The 11,046-nt window shown below is 38.6% G+C and overlaps 2 protein-coding genes across 2 annotated transcripts; both read right to left on the bottom strand.

Moving 5' to 3' along the window:
* Positions 1–2,179: 2,179 nt before the first annotated feature.
* Positions 2,180–6,758, bottom strand: LOC103946471 (MLO-like protein 13). The gene is given in 15 exon segments (XM_048581738.1): positions 2,180–2,540; positions 2,643–2,862; positions 2,953–3,146; positions 3,149–3,170; positions 3,300–3,340; positions 3,426–3,475; positions 3,678–3,766; positions 3,875–3,949; positions 4,092–4,195; positions 4,287–4,347; positions 4,520–4,547; positions 4,549–4,634; positions 4,778–4,995; positions 5,107–5,164; positions 6,249–6,758. Coding segments are annotated over 14 exon segments (1,221 nt in total). The 5' UTR covers positions 6,372–6,758; the 3' UTR covers positions 2,180–2,540; positions 2,643–2,790.
* A 125-nt stretch (positions 6,759–6,883) lies between these two features.
* Positions 6,884–10,011, bottom strand: LOC108867179 (endoglucanase 25). The gene is made up of 6 exons (XM_018647282.2): positions 9,503–10,011; positions 8,944–9,251; positions 8,384–8,848; positions 8,045–8,180; positions 7,772–7,944; positions 6,884–7,622 (listed from the first exon to the last, which is right to left on the bottom strand). The coding sequence occupies exons 1-6, from the start codon at positions 9,885–9,887 to the stop codon at positions 7,221–7,223; spliced, it is 1,869 nt and encodes a 622-aa protein (XP_018502798.1). The 5' UTR covers positions 9,888–10,011; the 3' UTR covers positions 6,884–7,220.
* Positions 10,012–11,046: the final 1,035 nt, after the last annotated feature.

The raw sequence follows: 11,046 nt of genomic DNA, 5'->3' as shown, positions 1-11,046 counted from the left end.
TATTCACCTCTAGCTAAAACGAAATTAGTTCCTCATGTTCATCATAATTGAAAACCAAATTAAAATAAACATTAAACTAAAACTAAGGATAGAATACACCTAAAAACGCTCCAGCAATCCAAAGGTCTTGAATGGCAAGCACAACTCCAAGCTTCTTCTTCTCTTTCCTTGCAAAACTACGACACAAGTGTGTTTTTTCTGATTTTTAGGCTCTTGTGTGTGGTGATCTGAATGGTGCAGCATTGTGGTGTATTTATAGGCTGAGGGCACATGGCACAAGGTAGTTTTGGAGAAAGATTTGGCAATCCAAAGGTTGTGTTGGAAAAGGATTGCACAGCACAAACCAACAAGGACAAGGGATAAGGTATGCGACACCCTTTTAGGAAAAGGTAAGGCCTTCTAGAAATCAGGTTTTTTAGATGTCCTAATATGAAATAACTCCCCCTTGCAGCTGGAATTTAGGTACAATAGGATTAGGATAAGGTTAGGATAGGATAAGATAAGATAAGGTTTTGGATAATATTGTTTCTCTTTAGCTGATTCCTTATCTTTTATGTCTTGAATTAATTTCTTCAACTCTTTAGCACATTCCTAGTCTATTTTGATCTTCAAAAACGTCCATCCACCTCTCTCCATGCATGTGCTATCCATTCCAAACCCAAAACTGCTCTAAAATGCTCCAAATTGCCTTTTCTTACCATTTTTGCCATTTGAACCTACAAACACACGAAAATAGCTTAAAACACTCTAATAAATATAAACTAACTAAGTAAATGTAAGGAAATATGCTAACAAAATCACATAAATATGCTCCTATAAGTAATCCCCATATTAAGCAGTAATTAACACAATATTATATGAGAATTCCACAAGGGACCAATGCAATAAGGAACTCTGCACTTATTATATTTTAGATTTTATCTATTAGAATTATAGTTTGGAGTTTATTAGGACTTAATTACCTTGTTATTTCAAAATTTTACTTATTATATCAATTGTTTAAATGATAGGCGGTCTAGTGGTATTTATTTTTACTTGAAAGTAAGAGGTCTTAAGTTCGAATCTCGTGGATGGTAAATTTTATACCAGATTAGAATGCCTATTGTGAGACTTTACCAAACTTCCCCTCCTATTAGTGTAAAAATATCAATGTATTCAAAAATAAAATAAAATAAAAGGGATTGAGTCTTGAGTTTATACAGCGTTTCCTCATCCTCCTCGATTTTTTTTAATTTCTTGTCTTACCCCCTCTTTGTCCTATATTAATTAAGCAAACTTCAATCTCAACTCTCACTGTCATCCTTGCGAGCATGTTGACCATGTGTGAGGCCCCCGTGACAAATCTACGCCATAACAAGTGTGGCCCCATACACCATAACCAAGCCATCAGCTCTTTTGTCGATCATCTGTGACTATTTTGTTATGCACGCCAATGAACTCAAGACAATTGTCGCACAAACTATCAAAAACCACCAGTCTCAGTCTCACCACTGGTTGATCAACTACAACAACAACAACAACAACAACGAAGTCTTTTCCCACTAAGTGGAGTCAACTATATGAATTCTAGAATGTCATTGCGCTCAGTTCTGTGTCATACCTCCGTTAGATCCAAGTACTGGTTGATCAACTAAACATAAAAAAATTGAGTTATCTACACAGCCCCAATGTACTTCTGGCCAAATGCCACCAAGTGCACACACGATAACTCCAATCTGACTCGATAAAAACCTACCTGGAATCTTTTGGAGTTGCAACAGTACCAGTAATCACTCAACATTAGCTGAAACTTCCTAATTAGCAGAACTTACCAGTAATCTGACTCGATAAAAACCTACCTGGAATCTTCCGCCTGATATAAACATGTTCCAACCCTGATATGCTTTAATCGAGCATAATCTGACCCAGTTTAAGACTATATAAGCTTTTACACAAAAAAAAAAAAAAAAAAAAAAAAAAAAAAAGAAGAAGAAGAAGAAAAGAGCACTGTTTTGTTTTGGCCTTTCATTCCGAACTAATTTTTTAGCAACTACAGTGTTTGAAAATTTGTTCTTATCATATCAAGAACTAAAAACAACGTTTTGCAAAGAAAGATCTTCTAGATCTCTAGCAATACTATACTTAATCTAAGGATTTACATGAACACATATTTAATTAAACATTAACTGCAACAAAGAGGATGAAATATTTATTTGTACGTAGAAATAAATTTCGACAATGAAATATGTTGTTTGTACACATAGTTAAGTATATGGTTACATGCAAATTAAATGAACAAAAGAGGTAATTATAAAAAATCATGAACAAAGTTGAGAGGATGAAACTGGTGAAGTTGTAGTTGTTTCGTTGGCAGCTGTTTCTTGTTGTACAATATTAATTTGATATAACTCTGTATTCATCATGTTGTGTGTTTGTGTTCTCCTTGACAGGGATCCGTCGTTATCTATTTTATCTTGCTTGCCTTATGCATCTCCCACCCACGAACCAATATATTGTTGTATTTTTTGATCAAATATTCCTTCCTTGTACATGCTACCCATCTGAATCATCCAAACGGAAGAGATTATTTACTGTACAAATGAAATGAAAAAGACAAGGAAAAACAAAACAAGCAGTGAGAGAGAGGCCAAGAGAGAGCTTACCTGGCTGACAATTGTATACAAAGGTAGCGTGCTGTAACTGCAAATCACTTGAACAATCACACTGCATACGGTGATGGAACCATGAGATGGGAGTAATTAAGTACACAAGTTGCTATATTTTGTCGAATTGTTTCCTTATAGAATTCCATTACCCCATAATAAGTCTTGGCACGATGTACCCCAACTTTTCCATGATGCATGAATGAAATCCATACGTGGTCTGCAAACAAGTGAATCTTGACTGTCAGTCATACGCAGATCCAAATCCGGAAGAATTGTAAGATATATGCATTGCATAGTGCACACATACCCAGATCCAGAAGAAGAATGCAATCTCAAATGAATTCTGGAACAATATGAAGTGGATCAAATTCAGAACAATGCGAGGGTTGTTAAACCAAAAGTGTTTGTCTGAAGGCTTCACTGTTGCAGCTGCTTCATGATCATCCTGTGCTGTCATCCCTTGCGTAACCTCCTGAGCCAAACGGATAATTATGTGTTCAGCTTAGCGCCCACAAGAAGCAGAAGCTGTCATCCCATATCAAACATCAATCATTTTACATGCGATCATCTCCTCAAAGTCACTCAACAAGATTAATAGGAAATTATTGATTTCCAGTTCCACTTAAAATTAAGGGACCTTAAGGCAATACTCACAATCAGCGGCAAAAACGCTAACCAAAAATAGGTATGCCATCCTGCACATTCGAAGATATAGATTGTCAAGTACTTCACTCAGATATTTAATTCAGCTCAAATTGAGATCTTATTACAAGAGCTTACCTTCCACGTTCAGCAACAAAAATTGCACAACGAAGAGCCATAGGTACTAGCTACATACATACACACATATATACGGTTGAATGAATATGTATTACTATATTAGTCGACAATCAAATTCCATCTAATCTTAATGCACAGTTCCGGCCACAAAAGGATCTTCATACATATACACAGCTGAGCTGCTTAACAAGAACAACAACAAAACCTCAACAGCCAGGCAACAACAACAAAACCTCAACAGCCAGGCACTACCTTATCCCAACAATTTTTCTAAAATCAATTTCAAGTGTCCGCATCATGTATTTGTGAAAATCAAATCAAGGATTCTGAGGGAAGTGCTCCTGAAACGAAACCAAGTCAGTCCCATACATTTTTTGTAATGACATGCCCACGGGAGAAACTTTAACCTTGATATGTGAACCACATAGAAACAAGAAGGAGATATTAACCTTGATAAACCCTTGTCGCAATGCAATGTAGTCCGACTTAGTGACAGAACCATAAAATTGTTTGAAGAATGATATCTAGGAAAGTACATTAAACTGAGTGTTATCAGATATCTTAATCCTTCATATTATATAGGAAATAATATAAAGCAACAAGGAATTTTCAGAACCGTGCATGTAGAGTCCATAATCTCCAACAACAAAACTATAGCAAACTCACCACCCAACCTATGATAGCTGCTCTTCGCCAATATCCTACTCCTCGTTTACTGAAGAATTCATGATGTTGGCATTGAGCATGCACATTTTCACGACTAGTTGGATCTGCATAGGATAGCATATATTCAATCATACAAAGCGGATACAAGCACTTGGATTGGCTAAAATATACTTGCAAATCCAATTTCATATTTACCCATCCCAGATTTTGTACTTTCCTGCCTAACAGAATCCTCCCAGCGCTTCCATTGACGTACCTACATATGATAAACCGTATGTGTTACAACGTAGAGATACAAACCATAATCATTGCAGCACTATACAAACTGGAAGGTCCCAAACCATAAAGAGGTGGAATAGGACACCATGTTGTATCAAACATATTTAGATAATCATCCAAATAGTAAAAAGATTCTGAAGAAGCATTACCCTTGCCCCTCCAAGAACCATAGTAGTGACAAAAGATCACATGAACAACTGCCAATACAAAGATGAAGATGTGTAGATGATGTAGTGCTTCCAATGATAACAATGGAGCCTTCCCCTAAGGAAATAGAAAAAAGCAAGCATTGTCCTGTAACTTGTTCCGTCAAAGAAGGGGAATGCGCACGCACACACCCACACCAAACTCATATCAAAAGCATTGTAAGTGGTGGTAAAATATATAAGGTACTAACAATACATTACCTTTTGCAGACAATGGTCTGAATTTGTATCTGCAGACAAAAGCCGCCGCCGGTTGTTTATAGATTGATCAAGAGAGTAATGCGCGTTATTGTTTCCCTCAGAAGTTTCCCTCTTGCACGGAAGCATGTGATTTGCTAGATTAGAGGGGATGCATATGCGGATTATGGAACGCTGAGATACAGTTAGTAGAAGGGAAATGAACCCTAAAAGCATCAACTCTGTTTCAACGATAGGAAACACAATGATTAGCGTTAGTAAAGTATATAGGCATTCTTAATTTATGATCCATCCATCTAATTGGCAAATGATATGTTGGGAGAGAGAGAGACCTTCTTTTAGTTTCTGTAGGGCTTCAAACAGCGCATCTTGTTCCTCATGCTTTAAGTACTGAATTTCCAGACAAAAAAAACATTAAACCAAACAGCAAACTAGTTGAAATTTTTTTGATGTCCCCAAATAACCCCTTGAAGAATTGTCCTATAGATAAGTTCAACTTTCCAAAAACAGAGTTAAGAGTACGATGGGACTCAGTCCGTCAATAATTTGAAAGTAGGAAAAATCCTCGGTTTTCAAGATTTTGGACATGTCTCGTAGCTTATCAATGCTACGTGCATCTTTTGTGACTGAGACATCTAAATTTCTGATAAGCTCCAGAATTTATTTCCTACAATTTTCTTACAAAATTGTGATTACAAGATTCGTTTCCCTGCCTTGGAACTATTTGAATCTCAACAGTATCAATTTCTGACAAATATTTATTGATTAAATAAGTTCCCGCCCTCCGTATATGCATTGCATTTATCACCTGTCAATACATTCCTCCTTATTCACATATTTCCATATTCACCAGCTGCTAAGAATTCTATAGATTGAATAAGGAGCAGTATGATGATGACTGTAGTCGATTAAGAACTAGCCTACTGTTATTACTTATTATTGTGGAACTGATGACAAAGGGTTATTTTTCTCCAAGTACCGATGAGGGAACAATGAAAGACAAACTGCATCCACCGCTACTGCGAGGGATCACTTAAGTTAAATCTAATTTATCAGTGTTCTATTACTTCTTTTGACCCATTACCTATGGTCCTTACCCAGGGGCCTGATTCAAGCTGTCAACACTTGTAGAATTCTAGCAATGTTGAGCTTTTTACGTAGGTGGTGTTAGCACTACATCTTCGGAATCATCATCATCGTCATGAACCTTGTGATCAAACTGATCCCTCTACTAAAGGATCGAGGCTAATTCAGTTATCAGATTTGTTAATGATTGTATTTGCTAATATTGTTTCGGGAACTGTTGGTGATGCTAGTTTTGTTGTGAACAGTTTAGGTGAGGTGAAGGTGACATGCCGGGGGAATGGGGAGTGGAAAGCATTTTCCAGCATGGGGAGGGAGAAAAAGCAAAAAGATTTCAAGTGTTATAATGACTGCAAATATGATAAGAGAGGGGGGAACAATGTCTGGATACCTTTCCGAGTTTATGAAGAGTGCGCTCGGCACAAAGAGAGAGCAGAACAATGACAAAGCAAACAAGTGCAACCACCCATGTCGGTGTATACTCTAAAGAGCTGTTGATTTCTTCTTCTGCCATAGCTTGGTCACACCAAAATGAACAATCCACCAACAAAGATTGCCGTGGTGAGCATATTAGATTGGGACGGAAATGAATGTTGTTTTAATTGATTGCGAACTTTAAATATTTAAGTATAGGGAAACCTTGATTCTGGGGACAAAGAATACCCTTTTCCAAAGCAAAGGAAAAAGAAGAGAACAAGGGGAGAAGAAGCAAATAAATTAGGGGTACACATACTCGAGGTGGCCGTGCATTTCAAGGAAGGTTCCCACTACAAGATCTACATCAACGAAAGTAGAAAGAGTTCCTTATCCAACTCACCAAAACTCTGCGCTGCGGCTACCAGAAAAATATATGAAAATATAAAGCAGATCGATGTAAAGTAAGAAGCTGAGTCGGGTCGAATCGGAGTATACAACTCAATGCTCATAACAGCATTAGCATGACAAGAGCATGACACATTCCTGTCAAAACACAAATTCAGGGGCGGTAGAGGAGCGAGAAAAAAAATATATGACTGACATGCAAAATTCAAATTTAAAATCTGTCAACCAAATTCAAATTGTTCACTTTCCATGTTTCAAAGAATACAGGATTTGTTCCATACATATACACTGTATATATCACAAAATTCAATCAAAGACATTTTTATCAATTCTTCGCGACGCTATTTAGCCCCAGCCTAGCCCAGCCCAACAATCTCTCAATGTCTTGTCCATTACTTCCTTGCGCCCATCCTCTCGATCTTCATGTTACTGAGTCACTGTTTATGTCAACGAGATATAAGCTTCAAAGTCTATTACTGCAGCGAAATCATCTACCCATAAGTCGCACACATATTAAAACAATAGTGACCGCTTTAGCATCTCATGGTTTCCAGGGTGCCGGAGGTGGTGGTGGAGTGGGGAACATTGGAGGAATCGCAGAGAAAATCGTATTTTTGTCAATTCCAACAGATTTTTCTCCAGACAAAGCAACGAGTGCTGCTACCAAACCTGCATTTCCTGCGAGAGTCGGCTCTGTGTAGTTGTAATTAGAACGAACATCACGGAAACCATCATGTTTGTCAGGGCCAGCAACCATGGCCCCATTAATCGTGTTTGGATTTGCCTTTGAAGTGTCCCTCCATTTCCATCCCCCTTTACAACTGTATTTGATTTTGTTTTTTGGAATAGATGCGCCTCTGTGGTGGACATGTTTTGGGTATTGATTCCCAAAGCCCACGATATAACTCATTTTTTTAGGATTCTTGCCAAGTATGTAATCAATCTGCCAAAGCAGAGGGGGAAGAAAGAAGAAGTATTGGCCATCAAGTCTCAACATGAGTCTCTTCACATGTATGGGGAGTTCAAGCCCCATAAGCAACATTACTAAAAAAAAAAAAATTAAAGGAAAGAAAGAAAATGAATACTATATACCTGAGTTTTGGCAAATTCTCGCAACACGTCAGTAGAGTAGAAGTTGGGTCCACAATACCACCCAGGTGTATCAGCAGCATCAAGATAATCACTATACAGCGTAGCTAAGAAGGCTGCATTGACTACATATTGAAGAGGTTGTGGCCTTCCATGATTCAACTGGATCAAGCCTCCTGCAGCAGGTCAGTAAGATGTTAGATCCCATACTTGTGGACCCCATTGAGGTCAATTAAGTCCACAACAAAAACAATTATGCATTAGGAAACCTCGTACCTTTGGTTCTGTTAAAGGTTGTAAAAACAGGCAAGTATGAGCACATGATTATGCTAGTCTGGTTCTGAAATGTCCTCAAAATTTCTTCATACGGATACCCAGGGCTCAAGAATAACCTCAAACGGCTCAGAAGCACCTAGTACAAAGAATTTAAAGATTGTGTTGGCAATGAAAAATATGAAGGGACTAAAATTGTGAAGGTCGTAACCCGAATTTGATCTGATATTAGATAAAGACCTGATTAATGAACATAGAACTATCTGAAGATAAGACATGTACAAATGGCTTTTAGAAAATTTTATGCATCATATCAAAACATGAATTCTTCCGTTAGCTTACCTGAGCTCCAGCAAGCTTGTTGTCCCAGCTCAATACTCCATAATCAGGTCCTCCCCAGAAAGCACCGGCATGTTTAGCAAGACCTGGAGTTGTTGCAAGCTGAAGATAAGAGGAATTTCCAGTAGCATAATACATCCAAGCTCCACCCCATACGAACTCATCCCAATAACTGGTGGAATTGTAGAAGGTTGCCGCATCTGTACTACCACCAGCACTATATCTGCCTCTCTGCTCCCTTGAAAACCTGAAGAGTGTTGTTGCACCATGGACAAGTTTCTGAGAGTATGCCTTATTATCTTTGAAAACTATGGACGAAGCAGCTAGAGCCGCGGCCATTTCCGCAGCTAGATCAGAGCAACTGTGACACTCAGACACAGGACGCGGGTAATCAATATCCTCAGGACGCATCCAGCAATAATGATCATTAGGAGTAGTACTTCCTCCGGCAGTAGATCCTAGCCCAACCTGTCAGATTAGCAAAGTAGCAGATTAGGAAATTAGCGCACTGAAAAGTAAACATAAAAAATAAATAAATAAATAAATAAAAGGGCTAAGTATACCTGGGCAACAAGTTTGTCAATGGAATCGGCAGAATGGTTGAAGGTCTTCAAAAAATAATCGGATCCCCATTTAATGATTTCTTTAACATGGGAGAGTTCCCCGGCAGCTTCATACTTAGCACTGTATTCGATGACGCTCCAGCTGAGCATGGTCATGGCGAAGGACGCGGGGAAGTTGAACTTGATAGCATCTCCGGCGTCATAAAAGCCACCGGCAAGATCTTTGAAAGTGGCGGAGGGATCATTGCCATCCTTTAAGCACGAATTACCCCTCCACGACACATTGTTATGCTTTGGGAGTTTTCCGGCTGCCATATAAAATAGGAAATTAACATGAATGAAATTATTATTGAATGAATGACAAACAAATTAGTGATGACAGGATCTGAGGAAGCCAAATTAACCAAAAACAAACAACAAACATGATCCAGATTTGACAGTTACACTTTATGATTTTGAGGAGTATTGAGTGAGTCTTGAGACATAATTTCTGTAAAAATAAAAAATAAAAATAAAAAAGCACCAACCAAAAATAGAAGGAAGGGAAAAAGAAACATACATCGCTGGGCGTTGAAGAACATTAGGGACTTGCGAAGCGCCAAAGTGTAGTTGTCGGGGGGAGGGCGGGCGTGGCGGTGACGCGGCACAGTCTTGACGATGAGAGTGATGAAGCCCGCCAAGAGGGCCGAGACCAGCAGCGTCCCGACCGTCCACACAAAGATCTTACGGCTAACGATGATGCATCCCAGATCCACATACTTCTTCTTCTTCTGCTCGCCGGAGGGCCCCAGAAGCCAGCTCTGCTGAGTCTCGTCCAGTGGCCGCGACGACAGCGCCGCCCTGTCCAGATCCTGCAGGTTCCGGCTGCGGTCGTCGTCGGTGGCAGAGTCAGCCGTGTTTATCTCCAGCGGCCCCCCCCAGGGGTCCCTGCCGTACATGCTCATAGCTCTGATAGAATGCCCGCCGACCGACAGATGTTATTGAGTTTCCCACGGACACCGACACCAAAAGCAAAGCACCACCGGATCAGATCTGATGAGTAATGAATGAACTGAATTCACAAAAACAAACAAGCCAGTTGCTTTTGCTCGCTGTTGCTGGTAATAAATAGGAAATGTGGACTAAATTTGGACTTTTTCTGGTGTATTATATATTAATTTATTCAATGATTGGGAAGGGTTGGGTCTCTCTGTTGGGTAGGTTGAACTTGGATGGGTGACGGTGGGAGAGGTTTTATTTTTCGACCCAATAGCAGATCACAGTTGTATTGATAATACCTCATATATTCTTCGTATCATGTGGCTTTCAGACTTACAGTTGTTGTGGTGGGATGGGATGGGATTCTTTTTCTTCCTTCCCCTAATTATTTTTCTTTTTAATTTTGTTGATCAAGTTTAAGCAATATAATCAATTTAACATTTATTTGGTTGATGACACTGACCACTCCACTACCACGACAACGACACCCCGTCTAATTTTTCCTAGCCCTCGCCACGCGCCTAATAAGTAATGCCATACCAAACTGATTTGCTTTGTTTACACTTCACCACTGCTGCTATTCCAATTTCCATCAATCCACCCACAAGTTACAAACCCAAGCCAACCCACTTTAGATCGAAATTCAATTTTTCCACGCGTCCACATTGGTTAAGAACGTCCCTCTTCCCCTAAGCAACCATTTGGTAGTTCTTTACAGCTCACTCCTTTCCAATTCAAGCTCTCATTTTAGTACAATTTAAAATAAAATTTATTGGATATTTTAATGAAAAACTTTTAATGCTGTTCATTTAAACGAAAAATTATATTTTTACATTAAAAAATCAACTATGTACCATTCACTTTATCATTTATTTTGTCCTTATCGTTAAAACTCAAAGTTTTATAATCATTTTCATTAGTTTTACTTAAATCAAAAGGGATTGAATAAACACAACAAAGATGTATTTAAAGTCAATCATATAACTTTGTGGACTAGATGTTAAACGGATCTTTTTTCTGTAACTAACAAATTTGAGATTAAGTAAGATTGCGTCAGGAAGAGATTATGAGTTTTGCAGCTCATCAGGAAAAGTATGCAAGTAAAAGCTTTAAGTTTGTATGACA

This window comes from the organism of the source record quoted next, unplaced genomic scaffold (assembly GCF_019419815.1).
Source record: "Pyrus x bretschneideri cultivar Hongxiangsu unplaced genomic scaffold, Pyrus_bretschneideri_v1 Contig17, whole genome shotgun sequence".
NCBI classification, from domain to species: domain Eukaryota; kingdom Viridiplantae; phylum Streptophyta; class Magnoliopsida; order Rosales; family Rosaceae; genus Pyrus; species Pyrus x bretschneideri.
The sequence above is the reverse complement of the archived record's forward strand: the minus strand, read 5'-3'. Positions and strand labels throughout refer to the sequence as shown.

What these genes read in the sequence shown, in the direction of transcription:
- LOC108867179 (XM_018647282.2), bottom strand. Translation starts at nt 9,887, where the DNA reads ATGAGCATGTACGGCAGGGACCCCTGGGGGGGGCCGCTGGAGATAAAC. An exon ending in ACAAGCTTGCTGGAGCTCAG is followed by an intron (nt 8,181 to 8,383) that starts GTAAGCTAACGG and finishes TCTTTGTACTAG; the next exon opens with GTGCTTCTGAGCCGTTTGAG. An exon ending in AACCTTTAACAGAACCAAAG is followed by an intron (nt 7,945 to 8,044) that starts GTACGAGGTTTC and finishes GACCTGCTGCAG; the next exon opens with GAGGCTTGATCCAGTTGAAT.